Source organism: Micropterus salmoides, unplaced genomic scaffold (assembly GCF_014851395.1).
Source record: "Micropterus salmoides isolate LMB-PRFRI ecotype aquatic unplaced genomic scaffold, ASM1485139v1 Ms_hic_scaffold_20, whole genome shotgun sequence".
NCBI lineage: Eukaryota > Metazoa > Chordata > Actinopteri > Centrarchiformes > Centrarchidae > Micropterus > Micropterus salmoides.
Genome location: NW_024041151.1, coordinates 30,640,801 through 30,666,546, shown reverse-complemented (window position 1 = coordinate 30,666,546; position 25,746 = coordinate 30,640,801). Strand labels below are relative to the sequence as shown.

At 39.2% G+C, this 25,746-nt stretch overlaps 2 protein-coding genes across 2 annotated transcripts; both read left to right on the top strand.

Annotated features, from left to right (window-relative positions):
• Window positions 1–1,536: 1,536 nt before the first annotated feature.
• derl2 (derlin 2) lies at window positions 1,537–13,448 on the top strand. Its single transcript, XM_038733925.1, has 7 exons — window positions 1,537–1,690; window positions 5,746–5,811; window positions 6,449–6,522; window positions 6,797–6,890; window positions 9,220–9,415; window positions 9,516–9,606; window positions 12,591–13,448. The coding sequence occupies exons 1-7, from the start codon at window positions 1,598–1,600 to the stop codon at window positions 12,694–12,696; spliced, it is 720 nt and encodes a 239-aa protein (XP_038589853.1). The 5' UTR covers window positions 1,537–1,597; the 3' UTR covers window positions 12,697–13,448.
• Window positions 13,449–13,900: 452 nt separating this feature from the next.
• On the top strand, window positions 13,901–24,498 carry LOC119914554 (SWI/SNF-related matrix-associated actin-dependent regulator of chromatin subfamily B member 1-like). The gene is made up of 9 exons (XM_038733920.1): window positions 13,901–14,251; window positions 15,096–15,207; window positions 15,569–15,677; window positions 16,195–16,332; window positions 17,939–18,066; window positions 18,186–18,352; window positions 20,454–20,644; window positions 20,835–20,966; window positions 22,385–24,498. Exons 1-9 carry the CDS (start codon window positions 14,162–14,164, stop codon window positions 22,422–22,424), a joined length of 1,107 nt encoding a protein of 368 aa, XP_038589848.1. The 5' UTR covers window positions 13,901–14,161; the 3' UTR covers window positions 22,425–24,498.
• Window positions 24,499–25,746: the final 1,248 nt, after the last annotated feature.

The following is a 25,746-nucleotide window of genomic DNA, read 5'->3' as shown; positions in this document are numbered from 1 at the left end:
TTCGTCGGTTTTCACGCCTGTTACCTTCAATTGCTCCGTGTCAAAATCTCTATTTCTCCCAGTATGGGGATATATTGGAGAGCTAATTCAGGTAGAAATTTCACAGTTGTGATCACCTCAAAATCACTGGAGATCAAGATGCAGTCCAGAGCGCAATGCACTGAATGTCTGGCAAATGCGCCTGTCGCTGTAGGGAGAGTTAGCAACTGTCTGCAAATTGCAACTCATCCATTTCAATCTTCGATAACCTTTTTGTTTTTCAACATAAAAATCTCAAACCACTGCTAATATAACTAGTGACCACCCTCAAACATTTAACATCTGGAAGTTTGTAAATAAACATGAAAATAAATAAATTAAATTCTTAATTATGCACATTACAAGTGAATAATTTCAAAAGCTTGCTCATTTATGAATATATTGGTACCAAATCACCTTTCATGTGTCCGGGATATCCTCTCACAACTTTTACACCTGTAAGTTTTTGAAAAAGGCCTTTAAAGAATCCCTTAACACCAATATCAGGGACCCATTGCCTGAAATTTGTACTTTTTGATGTTGTAATTTCAAAAGCTTGCTCATTTGTGAATATATTGCCATCAAATCACCTCTCATCTGTCCTGGATATCCTCTCACAACTTTCACACCTGTAAGTTTCTGAAAAATGCCTTTAAAGAATCCCTTAACACCATTATCAGAGACCCAATGCCTGAAATATGAACTTTTTGACATTGTAATTTCAACAGCTTTATTATTCATGAATATATTGGCATCAAATCACCTCTCATCTGTCCTGCACATCTTCTCACAACTTTCACACCTGTTTCTGGAAAAAGCTATTAAGGAATCCCTTAACACCAATATCAGAGACCCAATGCCAGCAATATGTGATTTTTGATGTTGGAATTTCAATAGCTTGGTCATTTGTGAATATATTGGCATCAAATCACCTCTCATCTGTTGCGAGGCCCTTAAAGAATCTCTTAACACCAAATGTTTCACTTCACCTCCGCTGCTACAACTCCATCCTAGGGGAAACACTGAGTAAAGCTAGCATAAAATCTGGCAATTGGCAATGATAGTTGGTTTATTTGTTCTTGGCTTTGATATGAAGCACTTTGTTTTGTGTTTTATGCATGAATTGTGCTGTAGAAATAAAGTTTATTTTTGTTGTTATAATTAATCACTTCAATTAAACCTTTATAGCAGCATGTAAAAATTGCATTAATGTCAAACCTTTAAATAGTAAGGTTGTATTGTCTTATTATCACCCTGAAATCCACACGATTTGACCAAAAATCTGATTTAAATGCAAATGTTTTAAAGGCTTTTAAATAACTGTTTTGAATTAGGCACATGTTAAATATTCTGAATCAAATACAGGACGTTTTGTTTGGCTAAGACAGGTTTCGAACCTCTTCTTTTTTGAAGGGCTACACCCTACAGTACAGTACGTACAGTATAGTAGACAGTAGGCTATATTTGAAGTACTAGTTGAAGATAATTTGCACATTTGTCCCACGTGCATGAACGCAACACCTTTCGCTTTGTGGAATGACGTGTCAAGAAAGTGCCGGAAGCTTTCAGTCTGTCCAAAATGGCTTACCAGACAATACAGCAGGAGTACTTACAGATTCCTGTTGTTACCAGGGCATATACAACCGCCTGTGTCCTCACAACAGCTGCAGTGGTAAGAAAAATTCACATATTCACTGTTCTTTGTAGGGCATAGCTCGCGGCACGCTTAACACCGCTAACGTAACGTCGTTCCTTGCTACTAGCTCGATGGTTTAGCTATAGCCCCGGTGAGAAGGATACGTGTCTCAACCGGGTTATCCTGGATGTTTCCTCTTTTATTCAAGCCTCCAAAAACGCTAAACGCGTAGCTACCTGTGGCCGGAGCCTTGGCTTAATTTTAACCAGAGAACCACAATTGTAACGTTAAACGCTGCTAAGATGTGTTTCCGTAGCGTTGCAGTTTACGGAAGACTCGTCAGATAACGCACAGCTTGTGCCGTTTGCTGTCAGTGCTGCCAGGTTCAGCTGTTCTTACCAGAATCTGGCTAAACCTTAAATTCAGAATTTAAAAATGTTGTACAAACACTCTTGCGTGGTTGATGCCTCCCGTCCTTTTTATTTTATCGGAAGAATACATTAAACTTAGGACATTAGTGACAGCAGGTGTGTGACATGACATTTTACAGAACTGTGCTGAATTCTTAATTAGTTATGTGTATGGTGGTTTTTGTGGTGGTGCTCGGTAGGGCTGATCAATAAAATTTAAAAAAACATTTTATTTTGTTAGGGACTGAAAAGAGATTTTACTGAAAGGTTCAGTTTGTAAGATTTAGTTGATTCTAGCAGTGAGGTTTGGAATTGCAACCAACTGCGTAGTCTACTGCAATGCCAGATTATGGTCCTTTGATAGCGGATAGCGGTATAAAAGATGCAAAACGTATTTCCCGACCTCTGCTGTATATTATTACTTCTTCTTTTTCTTCTTCAAATGTACATATTCAACGTAGTGATGAGCGTCTACACTGCCAGAATTCTACAAGAAGAAGAACAACAACAAAGTAGTGACAAAACGCACTCTGTAGAGCTGTTTGTATGTTTTGTTCTACTGTAGAAACATGACAGGCAACGTCCATAATAAGAGGGACCGCGGTTATGTAGATAGAAATGGCTCATTCTTAAGGTAATAAAAACATAATGGTTCATTATGTAACGTCTTTATATACCACTGAAAACAAAATTTCTGTCACTAGATCCTCAGAAATATTACACACTGAACCTTTAATTTTACTCGTGCATATTTATTGAAAAAAGATTTTATATAATTGTTTTGAATGTTTTACCTCATATTTGTTAAGTGTTTGGCATCAAGTGTTTGTTCTAAATATAAAGAATAGTTTAAAACCACAATTAACTTTCTTCAACTTTTACTCTGATGCAAAAATCTGCCTTTAAACTCGACAGAAATAATGATATTGAAAGATATGCATTTTTTTGTGATAACACAGGTGTTAAGTCATGTGTTGTGATTGTGTGTTTTGCATGTTAGTGCTGTGTAAAAGCAATGTGACCAACAGGTTAAAACCAACCCTTATTATTAACTATTATACAATTATGTTTTATATATACTGTATAATATATAAAATAAAAATCCCTAACCTTTTAACGCAAAATATATCACCTGGTAAAGTGATATTTGTGGTGTCAAATGTTGTGTTTTCGTCACAAATGAGTGTGATATGAGAACAGTCCGATAAGTTAAGAAAAGGTTATTGCTTGACTGTACTGCAGTCCGCATGTCATGTCATTAAGCTATTTCACTTTATTGTCATTACAAGAAACCATGCTAGATCTAGGCTCTGACATCTAATCTATATTTATCTCTATGCACCATGTCTGTAATCCAAGTAATTCACAGAAAAAGAGATGATGTTTGTTGTTGCTGTACATAATATGTCAACAGTAACCACCTTTATTTTTTGCTCTTCCACTGTATTGTATTACAGATTAATGGAGAGCACAGCCAGAAACCACACTTATTACACTTTTCACACTTATTCAGAGCAATCTGAGTTATTTACTGACAGGGTATCTCTTTTACATATGTTTACCTCATTATTTGAAACACATTTAGAATAGGGCTGCAACTAACAACAATTTTGATACTCAATTAATCTATCGGTTATCGAAACGAATTATTGACTATAACAAATAATGAAGAGCAAAATTACACAATGCCTAATCAGCTTTTAAATTAAACTTGAGGTTGTTATAGGCATGTGCTAATTAGGAGTGAAGACAATAAAATGAATACTGCTTTAAAAAAACCTGTATTAATGAACGTTTCTGCTACAGCAACAGAAAGTTCCATTGAAATCCAGTCCACGGACCAAACGGGTCTACAGTGAGAAATAACTGTGTGCAGCACTGATCAGAGCAGTTTACACGCTGGTAATACAAACTGACACTATATTTATACAAAGACAGGAATAATTTCATTGTTATATTTGCCGAATTTATAAGAGGGGGCCAATAATAACTGTTTTGTAGTAGACAGTGTTTAACTAACTTTATAAAGTTTCCCCTAACTCAACACCTCACAAAACTCAGGATAATTGTTTGGAAAGTAACTAAGACTTGTCCTCTAATCTTGAGCCCTCTGCAGCAACGTGTTCTCCAGCTGTAAACGTCACAATGAGCGATGCATCGTTAATGATTGTAAAGTCAGGGCACATCTGGAAAATGAACAGGATCGTTGTGTGTAACAATTATTTGTTACTCTCAACGCCATTAACTATTCACTGACTGAGGAAAGAGCCCATAACACAAAGTAACATGGCTTTAATGTTAGGCTAGCTTGCTAACTAGCTTACCGAGACGAGTCTTCATCATCCATAGAGCCAACTTTACCGGCTTCCTCCTCAGGTGCTCCAGCACCTTACCTGCTCCCATGCCAGCAAATGTCAGCTTTGTAAATTTGGCACTTCACAGCCTTTTTAGCTGAGTGAAGCGTCAAATGCTTACGCACTGTGGAGATTTTAGGTTGTAAAGATGTTAATACTGCTGATCTTGTGTTGTTTTACTGTTCACATCACTTCAGTCCCTTAAGCTGACGTTGTCGCTAAGGCCTGATGACGTCATGAACGAATAGATTATGAAATTTCTTGGTAACGAATTTAATAATCGATTTTTGTGGACTACCTTGATTATTTGTTGCACCCCTAGTTTAGAATGAACATCCGACATTGTAACATTATGTATGTATGACATAGGAAAGATAATAGGTGCCCTTTAAGATGTTCCTCAGAGAAAGACACACAACCATGCAAAGAGCAAAAAGGCAGACATTATGAAGTAAAAAACGCATATATGAAATAAGTGTTGTGGCTCCAGACTAACTTTTTGCATTGATTGCACTGGTGTGCTTCAATGTAAATAGGAACATTTACAGGTAAATGTTTGTCTTTATTTGAATCACAGCACAAACAAAAAATGGCCAAAACTTCATTACTGTAAAACAAAACTTAAAGTGCTAAAAATCACATTTCCTCCAAGCCCCCAGGAAGTGCTCCGTGTTTTGAAGCCAGTTTTACAAGTGGCCAAACAAAAGGCTGTAAAAAGGTGGATACTTTCTTTTGAGCATCACAACCCACCCAAATGACTCATTTCACTATCAGTGGATTTAGCTAAAAATTAGTTCAAGGAGTTTTTGGCAGCTTGTTTAATCAGTGGTAAATTTGTTGGGGTGCTCTTAATAGCACAAAATATATGAGAGGTGTCAGTGAAAACTGTTGCACTTGTTCTCACAGTCTGCTCAGACTTATGTGTCAAAACAGGGAATAATGTGTTCATGGTATCTGATGCACAAATGTAACACATCAAGTGGGAGCACATTTAGAAAAAAAATCTCTTCTCATCATTCTCACACACACTCTTACACACATATGGCCTTCAGGCACAAGTCTCAGCCCTCAGGATTTGGTGTTCGGTATCTTGCCCAAGGACACTTCATCAAGTGGGCTAAAGGAAATCACTCCAACCAATAGAATGGAGAGGGTCACTTCTTTTAGCATTTAAAGGTTGTATGTGTAACTTTCAGAAAACCCTTGTTACTAATGACATCGTTAAGTGAACGGCAGGAAAGCCTTGTTTGTCAAAGCGATTGTCATTTTGTGTTGTTTTCAGAACATCTGTATAATCTTTAACACTGTTTGTTTTGTCTTATCACAGCAACTAGAGATCATCACACCATTTCAGCTATACTTCAATCCGGATTTGATTCTAAGGAGTTACCAGGTAAGTAATCTTACCCACTGCTTATCTTCATGCTTAAGAACACATAACATTTCATTCACTCCACAGCCTTAATAACCTCAGCTAGCTGATTTGTTTGCCCAAAAGAACCAAACATTCATTGGGGAATAGTTGCTAACATCAGATTGCAGGCTAGATAACTTATTAGCTGTGGTACATTAAACAGCATGTGAATGTAGCTGCAAATTATGCTTGGGTTAGATGCTATTGTATCCTTACTTGTCAATACTACTGCAATTTTCAAATCACAGAATGACGCAATATTTATTAAAAGTTAAAGAGGGTACCATTTTAAAATAAATATTGTGCTGCAGAGATGTCCTGGCCTACAGACTTAAGAAAACATCTGTGTTTGGGACTGATGCCCTCAAAAATCACATCATAACTATTTAAATATGTTTTTCACTGAAAATGAGAATGATGTACAAAATATTGTCCCATTCAATATCACAAATCATACTGCAATATCAGTCAAAATAATCACAGTAAGATATTTTTTTAAATCATACAGCCTTAATTCATATTATCGCTTCATTTCAGTTGTAATCCTACTTTTCTGTGTGTTCATGTTCTGGATGTTATGTACACCTGAATGTTCTCTCTCTTTCTTCTTTTCTAGGTATGGCGACTAATAACCAACTTCTTATTTTTTGGTCCAGTTGGCTTCAATTTCCTGTTCAATATGATTTTTCTGTATCCTTGACAGTTCCAAATCTCACTTCATTTAACGAAACGTGAAGTGAGTTTGCATACTTTCTGTTTCACAGGGCTATGTTGTATTTGGTTTCAGAGATAACACTAAAATGGTGTCTATATACAAAAATAGAGATTCATACTGTACAATCATTCAAACCATTGAACCAAGTAGGTATGACGTGGCAGTTCTTAAGTATTTAGGTGATGATGAAATATATAAAATGTTTCTGGCAGAATTTCTGTGTAGGTGTCCTTAACCATTTGCTTTCAGGTACAGATACTGTCGTATGCTAGAGGAGGGCTCTTTCAGGGGACGAACAGCTGACTTTGTCTTCATGTTCCTCTTTGGTGGGCTTCTGATGACTGTATCCTTCCTGTGAATGTGTCATAAAAAACATTTTAAATTACAGATACTGAGCTCTTTAGTGAATAACTGAATGACCAGTAACACATGTGTTACGTATTACCTTATCATTGACAGCTCTCTGGTACAGCTAATGTTGCCCTTTAACTTCCAAAAATAATTCCACAAATGTGATGCTATTATTATGGGCCATTAATCTAATGCTAATTTAATTTAATTTCCTCATTACGGCCCACCAAGGTGGTAGCTACATGGCATTGGTCCATAAACAAGTAGGTAAGTAAGGACTTTTTATTTGCATAGCGCATTTCACAGACAAGAGTCACAAAGTGCTTTACAAAAACATTACTAAACAAGACCAGAAACACAGAAGATAAAATGACCACCCAAACCACATGAAGAAGTGAGAAAAAAACGCATTATGTAATAAAGTTACATAATAAATACACAAAACATAGTAAAATACGTGATAAATACACAATATCTGGTAATAATAACAGCAATAAATAACTATGTAATAAAACACATAAGATGCAAACCTAAATGCTAGATTCTATATTCTACATTTACATTAGATGCATCTGTCTAAACAGGTGTGTCGTGAGCTGCCTTTTGAAAGAATCCATAGAATCAACAGACCTTAAGGGTGCTGGCAGAGCATTCCAAGGTTTGGAAGCTCCATCACCACACAATAAAATGAATTTGTACTGTGTACAGGAAATATTAGGTTTTATCTGAAACTATTTTTCCTAACCACCAGCCTGCAGGATACATTGCACCTGCATGTCTTGCTAAATCACTTGTGATACTGAGATCAAAAAAGTGGCTGATGGTATTCCCCTCTTGTTCTAGTGGAACTGGCTGATTCTCAGTGGTATGCCACTGCTGATCATGCTGCAGGTGTGTGTGACATCTTAACAACTTGTCACAGTCAGTTACCGATAGTGCCTATTGTTAGTGGTATGCCACGTTAACTAATGGTATGTTGCTGGTTGGCAACGGCATAGCCACGGGCACATGCCAATCTTTGATTCTTACTGTCATGTACACTGCTCACTATTGGTATGCAGCTGGTATGTGTCAAATAAAGTTGGTATGCCACTTATGTTCATCTGACCACCAGTGCCTCTTTTCACAGGCAGGTAGTGTGTAAAACTGTAGCTTATGCCTGAATACATTGCAGTGGTGGAATAGTTCAATATTTATGTTACATCACTTATAAATGTATCACTTGTAAAATTAGAATATACTGAATATTTCCTGTTGGTAAGATAAATGGCAGCTATGGTTGAAAGCCTTAACTATTTCACTTATTAACAACTTTATGATCAGTTAAATCCTCTGCTGCACTAAAACCCAACAATGCAGCTCTAACGACCTTTGTCTCATCAATTTCTTTCATCCAGGAGTTATTTCTATAATTGTGGAGTGGCCCTCTTTGTATGCAAGCTGATACACAGTGTTTTAAATTATATTATTAGTATTACCTGACCAGTGACACTTTTCACCAGCAGGTACTGTGTTAAACTGAAACTTATGCTTTAACCTTATACTGGACTATAACCACTCATTTCTGTAAGCTCTCCAGGTTCAATGTCCAGGTTCAAATGTTCGCCTTTATATAGCATATTCAAAGGAACTTTTATTACTTTATTTTTGTTTTCTGGTATGTACATTTTATTAGCATCCCAGTTAATCTCACAGTTAACATTAATGAAGAAATGACACTTTGCTACAATGTAAAGTAGTGAGTGTACAGCTTGTATAACAGTGTAAATTTGCTGTCCCCTCAAAATAACACATCACACAGCCGTTAATGTCTAAACCGCCGGCAACTAAAGTGAGTTCACTCCTAAGTGAAAATGTCACATTGTAGCAAAGTGTCATTTCTTCACATGAAAAGATATAGTCAAATATTTACAAAAATGTGAGGGGTGTGCTCACTTTTGTGAGATACTGTATGTTAGAAGCTATTAAACAGCACTGGGTTTGGCACCAGCATGGTTCAAATGTAAATGCTCCGTACTTGTATAGTGCCTTTCTAGTCTTTTCAACCACTCAAAGCGCTTTTACACTACATCTAAATTCACCAGTCATACACATTCATACACTGGCGGAATAGCCGCCAGGGGCAATTCGGGGTTCAGTATCTTGCCCAAGGACACTTCGACACGCAACCAGGGGGAGCCAGGGATTGAACCGCCGACCTTCCGATTAACGGCCAACCCGCACCTCCTGAGCCACAGCCGCCCAAAGTTCAGTCCTCACAGTTTGTCCCATGTGGTAAATGTCAGTTCATTTCTTTGCCATGCTCTTTAACAAGGTTTCAGATATTTGGCACTTTTGTGAGTCTGGTGTTCCTTGGCCAAGCCTTCACTATCATGCTGGTGTATGTGTGGAGTCGGCGAAACCCAAACGTTCGCATGAATTTCTTTGGCCTGCTGAATTTCCAGGCACCCTTCCTACCCTGGGTGCTGATGGGATTCTCACTTCTTCTGGGCAACTCCATCATCGTGGATCTTTTAGGTACTTATCACTGTCATTTGCTGTAATGATTTAGTACTGTGGAAGTTGTGGGGTTGTGGTGTGCAAAATGAATAGCGCTGGTGTTTTTCCCTTACTTAAGGTATCGCAGTTGGTCATGTGTACTACTTTCTGGAGGATGTTTTCCCCAACCAGCCAGGTGGTGGAAGGTGGCTGAAGACCCCATCTATCATGTGAGTCTATTATTTTTCCTAACATTTTTGGTGAATGAAACAAGACTGAAGCTGTAAGAATCAATATTCAATACACCCTACTACAATTTATCAGTAATTATCTTTGTGAACATTAGACATTTTATCCTTGAGGTGGCCCTAGAGGAAAGCGCTGTCCTCTGGGGAGCCTGAATCTGCTTAGGAAAATTAATGGTGGTCTGTCAGTGAGATTTCTTGTGTATGAGTGGAGATTTTGGCTTGTTAGCTGCACTAGATCAGGGGTTTTTAAAGTCTGATACAATTTTTTAGAACTACAGTTAGGGGATTGTAAACAGGAGCTTAAGGTAGACTTAGCACACATAGCACAGTAAAAGTCCCAAAACATACACTACCGTTCAAAAGTTTGGGGTCACCCAAACAATTTTGTGTTTTCCTGAAAAGTCACACTTATTCACCACCATACGTTGTGAAATGAATAGAAAATGGAGTCAAGACATTGACAAGGTTAGAAATAATGATTTGTATTTGAAATAAGATCTTTTTTACATCAAACTTTGCTTTCGTCAAAGAATCCTCCATTTGCAGCAATTACAGCATTGCAGACCTTTGGCATTCTAGCTGTTAATTTGTTGAGGTAATCTGGAGAAATTGCACCCCACGCTTCCAGAAGCAGCTCCCACAAGTTGGATTGGTTGGATGGGCACTTCTTGCGTACCATACGGTCAAGCTGCTCCCACAACAGCTCAATGGGGTTCAGATCTGGTGACTGCGCTGGCCACTCCATTACCGATAGAATACCAGCTGCCTGCTTCTGCTCTAAATAGTTCTTGCACAATTTGGAGGTGTGTTTAGGGTCATTGTCCTGTTGTAGGATGAAATTGGCTCCAATCAAGCGCTGTCCACTGGGTATGGCATGGCGTTGCAAAATGGAGTGATAGCCTTCCTTATTCAGAATCCCTTTTACCCTGTACAAATCTCCCACCTTACCAGCACCAAAGCAACCCCAGACCATCATATTACCTCCACCATGCTTAACAGATGGTGTCAGGCATTCTTCCAGCATCTTGGGGCGGCTGTGGCTCAGGAGGTAGAGCGGGTTGGCCGTTAATCGGAAGGTCGGCGGTTCAATCCTGGCTGAACCCCGAATTGCCCCTGGCGGCTATTCCGCCAGTGTATGAGTGAGTGTGAATGTTAGTTTCCGTTTGAGCACTTAGGCTCAGTGTATGAATGTGTGTGACTGGTGAATGCAGATGTAGTGTAAAAGCGCTTTGAGTGGTCGAAAAGACTAGAAAGGCGCTATACAAGTACGGAGCATTTACAGCATTTACATCTTTTCATTTGTTCTGCGTCTCACAAACATTCTTCTTTGTGATCCAAACACCTCAAACTTGGATTCATCCGTCCACAACACTTTTTTCCAGTCTTCCTCTGTCCAATGTCTGTGTTCTTTTGCCCATCTTAATCTTTTATTGGCCAGTCTCAGATATGGCTTTTTCTTTGCCACTCTGCCCTGAAGCCCAGAATCCCGCAGCCGCCTCTTCACTGTAGATGTTGACACTGGTGTTTTGCGGGTACTATTTAATGAAGATGCCAGTTGGGGACCTGTGAGGCGTCTGTTTCTCAAACTAGAGACTCTAATGTACTTATCTTCTTGCTCAGTTGTGCAACGCGGCCTCCCACTTCTTTTTCTACTCTGGTTAGAGCCTGTTTGTGCTGTCCTCTGAAGGGAGTAGTACACACCGTTGTAGGAAATCTTCAATTTCTTAGCAATGTCTCGCATGGAATAGCCTTCATTTCTAAGAACAAGAATAGACTGTCGAGTTTCAGATGAAAGTTCTGTTTTTCTGGCCATTTTGAGCGTTTAATTGACCCCACAAATGTGATGCTCCAGAAACTCAATCTGCTCAAAGGAAGGTCAGTTTTGTAGCTTCTGTAACGACCTAAACTGTTTTCAGATGTGTGAACATGATTGCACAAGGGTTTTCTAATCATTAATTAGCCTTCTGAGCCAATGAGCAAACACATTGTACCATTAGAACACTGGAGTGATAGTTGCTGGAAATGGGCCTCTATACACCTATGTAGATATTGCACCAAAAACCAGACATTTGCAGCTAGAATAGTCATTTACCACATTAGCAATGTATAGAGTGTATTTCTTCAAAGTTAAGACTAGTTTAAAGTTATCTTCATTGAAAAGTACAGTGCTTTTCCTTCAAAAATAAGGACATTTCAATGTGACCCCAAACTTTTGAACGGTAGTGTATATATTTTTTAAAAGTAACTCCTAAGTATTCTATTAGACCTGAGGAACGTTCCCGTCGTTTTGCTGGTGCGTTATCATTTTTTCAAACCGGTAATGCAGATATGAGGAAAATATGCGATGTGCAATAACATTGTTCAATATTACACTGATGATATGACTTGTGACAAATAAACAAATATTAAAGTGTGCGTATTAGCTGCCTGGCTGTCTTTAAATTCAGAACAGGATTAGAAATGAATATTTTAAAGATAACTGTCCAGTTTGACGGTTTGACAGTACCTGAACCGTGATGATAAGCAGGCCAAACTGTAATAACTGTTTTTAGATCCCCAACATGCACCTGTCTCTTTCACCTCACACTGTATCACATCTCACCCTCTGCACTGCCTCTAACTCTCCCTGCCCTCCTGGGGAGGCACACCTCACAGTTTGAAATTTCTGTACTTGTACTAGATGAAAGGTCACAGGGTCACCAAATCACTGGGAATCATTCTGTGAGACCAATAATGAATGCTGAATCTGGCCAGCAGTTGTCTTATTGATTAAATTCATTCTTAGGTCGCCCCACAAGCAGGGCAGAAAACACTAATAAAAATTCAGAGATGTATTGTCTGTTTGTACATGTAATGTGTTTGCCTTGGTAATCATCCCATTAACTAACAGTTCCTCTAAGAGCTGCCACTTCCTTTGTGTGTTTTTTAGAAATGACTCATCCTTCTCATCTGTGTGTCTCCTACAGAAAGATGCTGTTTGACACTCCAGAGGAAGATGCCAACTACAACCCCCTGCCTGAGGAGCGCCCGGGAGGGTTTGCCTGGGGAGAGGGACAGCGCCTTGGAGGTTAAATATGCCCCCAGGTCACGTGCCTTCCATGGACATTCCCTCAGAGAGATGAAGGGGACAAACATGGTCTTTGTTTTTGACATGTTTGTTTAGTTCTGGATGAAGAATGCCAAACAATCCAAACTGGTTTGGAGATAACCGTCTGTTGTCTTTGTATATGGGCTTAAATCATCCTCAGAAACTCTTTTTGATGCCAGATCGTTGCTCTAAGACTATTTGAGAGAACTCAACCTTTGGATGGAACTTTGGACGGTGAGCCTTTGGGCTTAGGTGACGTTTGTCTTCATCTTAGAAATAAATATATTGATATAAAACGACTGTCATATGAAAGAGGAAAAAAATAACAGCAGTAAAATATTATGAAAATGGAATTATTCAGATGGCAAGAGCTTTTTTTTTTTTCATTTCACTTTTTAAAAAAATAAATGTGTGTGGCATATGATGTTTTGGTTTCATCTCTTTGAACTGTAGTAATATTGCATGAAACCAAAGACATCTCAACAAAGTAGATTAATTGATTCTTACAAATAATATAATGGTCAGTTTGAAGGATCTTTTAACTTCTCTACAGAGCAGGTTATTGCAACATCCAAATAACAAGTTTTGTATTCTGTCTTCAACTTCAGTCCAGCTTTCCCTCCATACTGTACTCCTTTTTTTATTCATTTGATACAAACAGCCTTAAATCTGATGTGTAGTAAGTAAACAGTCTATGGGTAATACACAATCACAATACACACTCTGCTTTCAACAAGGTGAGTCCTGCCTGTTATTTGTATTTGTGATACTTTGTTCTTATTTAATAACTTTTGCACACATTTAGATTTTTTTTATGTTGACATGTACTGCACATATAAATGATACACTTAAATATCATGTTTAGATTCATACATCTCTTATTTGTGCTTCACATGCTTTGTTTTGATCTAACTAAATATTATATCAAAAATATATATATACACACACTAAATATGGTTTTTATTGTAATACAGCACATTAGATTACATTACGTCATAACGACATTTCATTAGGAGAGTCCCCAGTGAGATGGAAATACCAGATAAACATTACAGATAATCGGAGTTAAATCTGATCTCACTTTTGATCAATAGGTGGCGGTAATGGGCTTTAAACATGATTTGTCTACCTTGAAACAAACGAAGAGTAAAGACAATGCAGCGTTCGTGATTTTCGGGAAATCTTTCACCAAATACGTGAAGCGCATCGCGAATCATGACATGGCTTGGACAGAAGTGGTTGTGGTTTTCAGTTAATTGAGGGTTTCTCTTTATGTCGTCTTACACTTATTGAGCAGACACGCTTCTAGTTTTTTAAGGACAGAACGCTGAAGTAAAGTCAACGCAATTTTCTAGAGGAGTCCTGATTTCCCGGCTGTATCGTAGTACCCGAACACATCTGAGGAAGAGAAGGCTGCTTATTAGTTTGCTGGTTAGCCACTGCGCAAAGATGCAATTGGCTTTAAGTAAAACGTTTGGGCAGAAGCCAGTTAAATTTCAGTTAGAACAAGATGGGGACTTTTACATGGTTGGGTCGGAGGTATGTGGCTATCTATTCATTGACTTTCAATGCTTAGCTCCCTAATGTTAGCCTCAGTTATCCATTCTTCTCGCTAGTTAATGCTAGCATGCTACCTAGCCCCAATGATGGCTGCATAAACAAAGAAATACCTAAAAATGAAGAACGGGGTGTACTAGGGTAAAGTGAGACCAACAGCCTGCAACTCAAGCATCAGTTATGGTGTTCCAAACAAAATAAATAACCGCTAACCTAACAGCTTTTGCTGTTTTGCTGTAACTTCTTCCCAGCTTGCTATATTAAACCTGAGAGAAATAACGTTATCGTTAGTTGTGCTGGACCACTAAGTTTAATAAACATGAAGTTATGTGCAACAGAGCACAGAGTTTGTCACCCCCTCAATATCTATGGACCTCCTGATATTTTTGATACTCCAAAGCCAAACCACTTATCGTGTTGAATTTGAAGAACAGTAAAGCTGTCTACAGTAGTCTGGCTGTGTCTGAAAGACCAGAAAAGTCCTGGAGGAACACCTGGTGCACTTAACGTTACATAAATTATACAAATTTTGTTTTGTCTTTATGAAAATATTTTTTTCTGTTGTTCAGTTTCAAACAACAGGCACTGTGATCCTAATCTAATGCTTATGTAGATAGTGTGCATGGTCCTGTAAGACAGACAAAAACAACTTGTCTTAGGAACTTGTAGTTCCTCAAACCTGGATGGTTAATTTTAATGACTTGTGTGCAAAAAAACAAAGAATGTACTTCTAATATCACAGAACATTTAGTTTTTTAAATGTGTGTGTTTGCTTTTTCATTTATTTGCTTTTAGTTTACTAAAAGATCTACCTTCTGCTCTCCAGGTTGGAAACTATCTGCGTATGTTCAGAGGCTCTCTGTATAAAAGATATCCATCTTTATGGAGGAGGCTGGCCTCGGTGGAGGAGAGGAAGAAAATCGTAGCATCGTCACATGGTGAGTGTTTTTTTTTGTTTGTTTGTTTTTACACTGGAGGATGTCAGTTTGGACTACTCCTTGTCTGGAATTCTAATATAATGAATAAGACTATCTGTGTTTTGTATATTTTACATAAATAGTGTCTGTCTGATTGGACTTTATCAGAGAGAATCTTCCAGCATACTCAAGTTAGTAAACCTGTGGTTAACACAGCCAGGTAGCCTCCATGGTTTATATAAGCAAAGAGCAACACTTTGGGGAACCCAGCTTTCATCAACAGAAAGTGGTGACGGTGATGACGTAGCCATAATGAACTTATAGATATAGCTCTTCAAATCTGAGCAAACATGACGTGTCTCTTTCCCATGTCCACCTGTAGCCACTAGTGTTACTCTGCTGAAGGCATCAGAATGTGAAGAGATCTTCGAGGGTAATGACGAGAAATACAAGGCGGTGTCCATCAGTACAGAGCCCCCGGCTTACCTCAGGTAATTTCTTTCAGATGTTGGCTGGTTCAGCATTTGTCCTGTTTGTTTTATAATCTTTACAAACTGGTGTTACTTTTTTCCTGGCCCAAAAAGTGTGAGACTCAAATGCAGCACTGAAATCAGTTTTACTATAGTTAGTAAACGATTAAAGGGGAACATTGCTTATGTTTCACATGAAGGTGGTTTTTCAAAATCTGACAAAATAACCCTGATGATGTCATAATGATGTCAGCAGGTTTGACAGCTTGGGCTTTGAAAAATTGTAGCAAAAAGCCTGCGTTACAAAGTGGAGGTTTGGAATTTGAGAGACATTGCCATTTATCAGTTAGGGAAGGTCTAACAATGCCAAAGATGCTTACAAGTTGCATTATGGGCAATGTTGGATCCACTATTTTTTGGAGCTAGATTTATTAGGAACTAAAGGTCTTTTTTGTGGTTCCCCTAACCTCATGGAAGTACAATACTTCAAAGCTTGCGTACTCTTCTCAACAGTGTGTTTTTGTCCTTCTCTGCAAAGGGAGCAGAAAGCAAAGAGGAGCAGTCAATGGGTTCCCACGCTGCCCAACAGCTCTCACCATCTAGATGCAGTGCCTTGCTCCACCACCATCAATCGCAACCGAATGGGCCGTGATAAAAAGAGGACCTTCCCCCTGTGGTGAGAAAGATGTTTGTTTTTACAAATAATGCAAAAAGTGCTACAGGGTGACACGAGCTCAGTATCCTGTCAGTCTGCATCTGATATTAATTAGATGTGATGCAATACAGTATAGCAGGCCTGCAATAAATAATAAGTATGGAAAATACAAATACAGTATAGTTGTGACTGTTGTGGTTTTTTGCCTGTACTTTGGACTGATGTTACTTCATTAGAATTGTTCATATGATGCAGTTCAATTCAACAACACCACAAACTACAGCTAAAGTGAGTCAAATAAACATCTCTTTGGCAGGGGCAGTTGTAGAGTCAGTGGAGATCTGGAGCTTAGCTCTGAAATCTTTAATAATTATTATTTATACTTCAAACACACAGTTAATAGGGAAGAACAGCATTTCCCACCTATATTTTAAACAGTGTATAAGATAGTTGTGTAAGACTTGTCTGAGAGTTCCCTTTTTTGCTCTCAGTGTTTCCTTACTGAGCCCTAGCACAGATTTGATTTGTTACTTGTTATTTGATTTAGGGGTAGTGAGGCGTGCGACCTCTGACATGTACAGCAATTGTAAGTCTCTTTGGATAAAAGCGTCAGCTAAATGAATAAATTTAAATTTGTCTAACACATACGGTAGGGGCAGGACCTAGGTGCCACACAACTTTATTCACTAGATTTGGTGAAACTGGATCAGATTATATGGAGAAAATATTTAGTGGTTTTCCCTCTGATGTCTGTGAAAGAAAATTTCTCTTCCTAAAAAAGAGTTACGGAGTCAAAGATGTGAGTAATTAATCCCTTATGACGTGGCCATGGAGAGACAGAGTTTTAGAATACTCCAGAATACTTGGCTCTTCCTGAGATGACAAAGATATGCAAATATATGTATATAGCAAAAGATGTCCCACAGCCGCTTCCCTTTCATCACTGTGACGTCACAGGGATGAAAGCTAAATGCGCCTCATATAACACTCGCTAGGGGCTACTCCAACACGCCCTCAGAAACACCAGTGGAAAAACAGTGAGCTGCAGCACACAGCTCTCCTCTCCCTGCCAAACACTAGCTACCCTCCAGGCAGTCAGTGGACATAAAGTTGTTCCTGTGATGTAGAGACAGAGCTCAGTTAAAACTTTATGGATGAAAGATTCTTTTGTTACAGATTAATAACTCACCACTCTGAAACTCTTGCTCCAGTTCATGTTGCCAAGCTGTTCGGCAACATGTACAGCTGAACCGAAGCCGTGTTTACCGGCTTCTCACTGACCCACCCTACTCTGCTTCTGATTGGCTAGTAGTCCTTAACAAGGAACTGCGCATGTGCAACTCCCAACAAAGCTCATTTAGAGACAAGATGTATCACTCCATAGCTAAAACGAAGCCTTCAACACAGGGTGAAAAGAGGAGCTGCAGCAATGTGCAGTATGACAAAAAAGATGGTGTTTTTTGAAAATGAAACCATGTAAACCTGAAAATGAGCACAATATGACCTCTTTAAAAAAAAAAAAAAAGTGAACTTGGTGATGTGTGAATGGTCAGATTATGAGCTTTGAGCGTTGCTTGGAGAAACGATGATGATGATCAAACATTGTGTCCTTATCTGCATCGCTCAGCTTTGATGACCATGACCCTGCAGTGATCCATGAGAACGCAGCCCAGGTCGAGGCGCTGGTTCCCATTCGTCTAGACATGGAGATAGATGGACAGAAACTGCGAGATGCATTCACGTGGAACATGAATGGTAAATATATACATTAACCAGCTTGCCAACTTTCAAAACATAGAGTACTGTCGCCTCTGCTGTGTCCAGTTATCAGAGTTTATCACTTTGTCTAAGCTCACCAATTCACCTCTCCTTAGAGAAATTGATGACCCCAGAGATGTTTGCAGAGATTTTATGTGATGACCTGGACCTGAATCCTCTGGCCTTTGTGCCCGCCATTGCCTCAGCCATTCGCCAGCAGATTGAGTCCTACCCCACTGACGGCATACTAGAAGAGCAGGCAGACCAGAGAGTCATCATCAAGGTGAGTGCTGAACCAAAGGAAGAAAATTCCTCAGGGAATATCATGCAGCTTTACAGGAATATTACTAGAACAGAGTTTCATTAGTTAATCCATTGATCGACACTGGGTGTTTCTGTTTCCAGAAATTTCATACAGTATAAGCCACCAATAGTATTCTCCACAAATATTTATCCATCTTCCTGGTCAGCACCATGTTCTTAAGTTGCTGAATGCTCAAGTATAGTTTTCAAATGCCCTTTTTCCATCCTCATACAAAATATTTGGTGTTCATTTTCTGCTGTCACATTTCTTTGCCAGTATAATCTCTAATTTGTAAGTATCTAAAATGGTCTTTATTCTTCAAACTGAAGTTGTCGTTGGAAATTCCGTGCTGCGCCTTGGCTTCTGAGAGTGCTGTATGCTTGGAAAGTCCAACCTTTGAATCTTTTGTTAGGCTTACTATGTGTAAATCCTCGATCACGTGCAAACCACTTTGATATTTCAGCAGCCTTCCTCAAATGGAACTGTTTTAAGGGTTTGGTTCCACATCTGTCGTGAACTCAGTAGCCCTTGGGTTATTGTTATCTTGGATAGTGGGTGGTCACCAGTCATTGTATTAACTGGTATTTTGGGCTGCACAATTGAGCTAATTGCGATGTCGTCATGTGAGATTACATAACTGCAAAAAGTGTGCGATTTAATAAAACAGAATAAGTGTGTGTGCGCTGCAGTCTGCTCATCATCTCCGCCCACACCGGGCTCTCGCCTGTGCCCCTAAAAACAGATAGACCTAAGTGCAATCAGAAAAATTATTTCTGAGCAGTGTGGCAGTAACTTTAAGACAATAATCTACCGTAACCCCCCTCCCTGCCCCGCAGCTAATCGTTCAAAACATAGTTGGACTCGTTACCAGAGCACCGGTCTGTGACAGAGACATCGTCTGCAGCTGAAGCGCTGTTAAAAAGTTAGTATTAACAAATTAGAGTTAATGCTAAGTACTAGAGCCTTTTTCCTGCACAAGGATTAAATAAATAAAAACAACCCACAGAAATGAAACAGCTGTAACTGGATTTAATATTCAACTAGTGGTAAAATAGTATACTATTATATGAAATTATAATTAATATAGTATATCATTGTTATACTAACAGTAAACTATTAACTAAACATAATACTCTTTATTTAATCCACTCATGTACAGTTCCTCCTCCAGGCTGTGGATAGAGACTCTGCATTAGACATATGGACATGGAGCCGGTGCCAGTGTGTAGAGCAACACCCTTCCCTTGTTCTGTTTTAATAGTTATTGTTATAAATATTGTTTAATTTGTTCGTGCATTTTCCTTGATAATCAAGCAAGTAGACTCATAGTACCATTTGTTCAATTATAATCAAAACACAATTGCAATTTTGTCCACAATAATCACAATATGACTTTTTCTCCAAATCGTGCAGCCCTACTGGTATTCCTTTTCCCATCGCCTGCTCAGTTTCTTTATATTCTTTCCATCCAGCCTCATAGTTTGGTATATATTATATATGGTATTAAATTTAATTTATTAATTATGAATATCTGCCACATTTTCCTTATTGAGAGGTCCTGTGTTAACTTCTGCTAGTCTTGATAAATCTGTGGCTGTCGATAGCATGTTACTGACTTCTCTTCTTTCACCAATGTGAGCCCATGCTCAGTGCCATCATTCTGTGGACTGCATTTGTTTGATGAATTGGTTGGTTTTCTGAAGTCTGCCTCTGATCTCTGTCGTGCCAGTCTGTAAAATCACAGAGACCATCGAATTTCAGTTTAAAGGGCCAAAAACCCGAAATAATCATAATTAGCCACCAGGGACTCGAAGCTGCATACTGCTGCTGTGGGATTAAAGCTGGGGCAAGCAAGTTATTTCAGAAGCAGTTTTGTTATATTTGTTGAAATTCTCTTTACATCCCCGAGCCCGTGCACTCTGCCTGTGCATGCACTGCGCATGAACATGTGTTTTGGGGAGAGACCTTAAGGGGGGAGGAGGGATTTTTTTTCTTGCTAGTTTCTTTAACATTGCCTAACCCAGCTTTAGTAGTAGGTAAAAACTTTGGAGTGTACATAACATGTTTGTGCATTCGCCAGCTGAATATCCATGTGGGGAACATCTCTCTGGTGGACCAGTTTGAGTGGGACATGTCAGAGAGGGAGAACTCGCCGGAGTCGTTTGCCCTGAAGCTGTGCTCTGAGCTGGGTCTGGGCGGAGAGTTTGTCACCACTATCGCCTACAGCATCCGCGGTCAGCTGAGCTGGCACCAGAGGACCTATGCCTTCAGGTAATTCATCCAGTCACTTTAACAGGGATGTTTGAATCAGTGGGCACAGTGGTCTGAGCACACTTTGATGAAGGCAGGCTCTGCATGTAACACATGCAACACATTACCAAACTTTGAAGGACTGTCGGGCCTGATGCTCTTTGGTGTGTTATGGTGGACTGATACTGCTGTGCTTGTAATTTGCTCACAGTGAGAACCCACTCCCCACAGTAGAGATTGCCATCCGCAACACAGGTGATGCAGACCAGTGGTGCCCCCTTCTGGAGACCCTCACAGATGCTGAAATGGAGAAGAAGATCCGAGACCAAGACAGGAACACAAGGTGAGACAGCCACACACAGATAGGTCAGATTAATTCAGGTGATATATATCCACTCCACTGTACCTGCTGCTGCTACCTAAGGTGTGTTGAGCTAACACAAGAATTGTGGCTAAATAACATTTGAAAGATTAATTCTAGCTATAGTAGATTTCTGGCTGCTTGATGCAGGATGATCTTTAGTCAGCAGAAAGCCACTCAAATGCCTGGAAGTTGATGGATAAAACATACATACAGGTGCTGCCGCAGACTTTCCTAATATCATTTAGCAGCTAAGTGGTTTAATCCGTACAGGGTCTGCCCGGCGTAAGTGGATCAGTCAATCAAGTGCATATCATCTAAAAAATGTAACCTGTACTTTTACTCTTTAGCATGTGCACGGTGAATAAAGAGAGCCATCATGGATGCAGCTCTGATACTACAGGTCACCCTGATAGCGGTCAAAGCCTCCAGTTTAAAACCAGTGGGTCTGGAATTATTAAGGAGTGCATGCTTAAGTGCATAAGCAGACTATGCAAATATATCTTAAATACAAACGCAGCAGAGAAAGAGCTTGAGTTAGAGTCGACAAGTTAACAATAGTGATCGGTTGGCTGATTAATCTGACTGTTATCTGGCATTTTGAGATCGTCAGCCAATGCCTGCACTGACGAGGCCGATAAACAAGAAGTGTTTGGACACGTCTGCAGCAGCCTTGTCAGTGAGCTGCTGTGGAACAATGTCAGTGCTCCCCCTTGTGAGTTTTGGGAAGTTGGTGATAAAGTTAGTTTGGAGCTCTAAATGTCCTCAGTCACCATCATCTTTTCTGAAAGTTAACATGTTTCTCCCATCCTAATGACAGCAGATGTGGCTAGCGTTAAATTTATGTAGTTATACTGTGGAGATTAATGCAGCTGAATGAACTTCCACCTAAAGCAACTCGTACATCAAATGGTACTCGGTGTGGAATAATGGAATCATACATGACTTTTCTCTGTTTTGATATCAGCATTATATATCGGCTGTCGGCCACCCTGCTCTCTGAATATGCCCTGTATTTATCTGTTGCCATGGTGAATAGTTGTTTCAGAGCCCCATGATAATGATTATCCTTTTTTTTTTCATTCAGTCAGTCAAACTATTTGTATAGTAGAGTATCTTTCAAGCAGTCAGAGCAGTTCAAAGTGCTTCACAGCTGACTGACAAGCCGATAAGACGGAATGCAAGCAAGAAAAAAAAGATTTAAATTTCATCATCGAAACACTTAACTCATACTTTTCACAAACTAAACTTTCTGGAACAGAAAGTTAGTCCATTTATTTAGTCCAAGTCATTTCACTATATGATATTAGTCTTGTCTAACTAGAGAATGTTCAGATCATTCCTACAGTTGTTGCAGAATTGTTGAAACGATGTGAAAAATGTTGAATGTGTTTTTCTAGGCGTATGAGACGGCTGGCCAACACTGCTCCTTCCTGGTAGAGAGAGACATGAGCTGCATCAGATGATCCTCTGGAGACTGTTACTCTCTGTTACTCTGAAATGATCGAGTTTATACATGGTGTTACACACAAACACACACACACAGGCATTTATAAAGCATCTGGACGTGCCTGTAAGCATGAATGCGCTCACAGACATGTGGCCAGTCTCCATAGGAACCTCGCTGACCGAACACAACACACACTTATCCAGGCATTCCTCTGCACACACAGTCTACCGTTATCACGGTTCACTCTGCCTTCAGCACGTCAGTCAGCGTCTGACAGCAGTTCAGATTGAACCCAGCATCACTGTTAGCTAGAGTTTGTTTGATTGAAGGAGGTCTGATGTTACAAAAGTGACTGTTACACACAACATGCAACATTCACAGCACACCTGTCGAGTCAAAGCACCTGGCATTACCTGGCACATTGAAAAGGAAAAGAGAAGCGCAGGTGGAACTAATAACTTTAACTGAGGCTCTGGGTCCCAGTACTGACTGACAGAGCTAAATAGAATGAAGTCATTGGTAATATTAATGGCACCTATGCTTTTCCCACTATGACATGTCAAAGGCCCCATGGCCACTTGTCGTTTCAAGTGATTCAGATTTAAGACCCTTTCATTTACATTTAGCCACATTAAAATGCCTGGTCTCAAATTGATGATTTAGCAGCTGTTCTCACAAGAACAGAGGAGACAGATCATGGATGTATAAAGAACATCGGAGTGTGGCTACTGCCACAGGCTGCTTACTGACATGTTTCCACTATTTGAAGAGTAAAGATTACATGTGTCTGTTAGACGGATGCTTTTACAGATGCACCTTTTAACATCTGGCTAGAATGTGTCTCAATCTGTCTTAAATGCTTCTTGGATGTATTAACACTGGCAGATTGGATAGCTCTCCAACTACCAAGACACATGAAATGACTCCGTGTAAATGGGCTTAAAGTGTCTGTTAAGGGGGGGAAAAGCCTTGTAGTGCTGTTCCACTGAGGCAAGGTGTCCTGTTCAGCTGCAACAGATACATGACCTTTATCTGTTTTTATAATTGATTTAATCGTCTTAGTCATTTTTCAAGCAAGAATAGTGAAAAAGTGTCAAACATTTCTTGTTCCAGCTTCTCAAATGAGAGGATTTGCTGTTGGGAATATCTTTGGCTTTAGTCTGTTGTCACACAAAACAACACATTTGAAGATGTCACCATGGGAAGTCGTGATGGGCATTTCTTCACAATTTTTTTATATTTTATAGACTATACAATTCAAACTGGCATTGCACATCAAACCTCTGTCGGTGGATGATAGCGCAGATTACATTACATAAAGCCCCTTTGTGTAGAGAACATTTCTGACTTTGGTGACTGATTGTGGGATGACCAAAAAAGATCTGGTATGAATGAGATCTCATTCACACCATCTCATTGGGAAGCTGCAGTAATGTCATAAGAAATCCTATATATTGGGGCATTAATAAATGTCAGTAAGCCACATTAAAGTGTTTTGGCCAGAGATGTCAGTGTTTTTACTTGACTGAAATGAAACCAGTGTGCATGTATAAAATCAATCTACAGCAGTCCTTGGTAATGTTTCTGCTGTCCAGACAGGTCTTCAGACAGTAGCAGTGGCTCAGATCTGTCAAGTGTTTGCAGTCAGTTAGAGAGTTGGTTTGATTTTAGCAATTAGACTCTGCGTCCTGATCTTGGTTGCCAGTTCCAATCAGTTATGTGCACCAGTGTTCATCTGCATGCTAAAACATAGGTAGTTCATACTGTACCAGTGCATGAGGACTAATTGTTCCCACTGTTTGTACTGTGCCTCACACAGAGTCAGTGTCAGCAGACCGCAGCCTCTGATTTACTGTTAGCGGAGTGGGGGTGGGGGATAAGCTGACAACAACCAATGGTGTCTTTTTAAAGTGATGATTTTCAATTTGAACATACTCATTGAGAATGATGTTAACATATGTACGGTTGCTTCTTGTTCTCTTCTTTTGTAAAATTGCTTTACCTTTATAGTGGACTCGTTTTTTATATGAAAACTAACAATAAAGAAAACTTGTTGGAAACATGCTCTTTTGTTAACCTGTGAATGTTTTTAATTTGGATATTTTAATATTTTCTCTCAACTGTGAGCTAAATATCTTTAAAAAAATACATTTTCCTTGTGTGAAGAGGAAGAATTTGTAAAAGGCACTCACAGGATCTGGGCCAGTATTAAGTCACTCAGAAAACGATTTCTTAAATGTGTAAAAGTCAAAGAATGACAATTTTGCTCTTATTGCAAAAGGTAAAAATATGAACCATTTACTCAGCTCTATATTATTTAAGAATATCTCCAGAGGTCTCCTTCGTCAGTTTGGAGTGAGCAGCTGATGGTACATAGTTTCTAAATTTTGGAAATGTATAAGTGGATAAAAAGATACAAGGTCTGTCACAATGATGAAGAGGTGAAAAGAAATGAAACGTATGTGATTTACATACCAGCACTTAATAGGAGCTTCCCAGATGGCTCTCACCTAAAATGCTTCATATGTCCTTTAACTTGTGATGTTTCTGAATAATATCCCACATATGATACAGCATCTGATTTGAACAACAAATATTTTATAGAAACATCACAAGTTAAAGGACATATGAAGCATTTTAGGTATTGTTCTGAATTACAGTTAGTCTTTCAGAGGGTTAATCATGACAAGCTGTTCGTGAAGCTATGACTAATCCAACCCTCAGTGTTTGAAGTGGGGCATTGCGGGTAGACAGAATTGTTTCCTTACTACACAGCACTGAGGAGTCAGCAGTCAGCACTGAAGACTCATGTTTACACTGTCACGTCCTTATACAAAGCTCCTCTGGCTGTCTTTTACTGAGAACTCGTAAGTCAGTGCGGGACCCTTTCTGAATAGTTTGGTTTGCTGCAGTGATTGCAGTGTTGGTTCACTCAAGGTTCAAGGTAATTTATTTCTCATTATACAACACAAGGTTGTACAACAAAATGAAAGTGTATCAATCAATGAAAATTTATTTATAGAGCACTTTAAAAGTGGACACAAAGTGCTGTACAGTAAAACAATAAATAAATACATAACCTACACTAAAGACAAAGCTCACACGACCCATAAAATACAAATAAAAACAATAACCATACAATAAAATCAATACAACCAATACAAGAAATGTCAATGTCAGTTATCAAAGGCCAGGGAAAAGAGGTGGGTTTTAAGAAGAGACTTAAAAACAGACAGTGAAGATGCCTGTCTAATGTGCAGAGGTAGATCGTTCCACAGTTTAGGAGCTGCTACAGCAAATCCACGGTCCCCT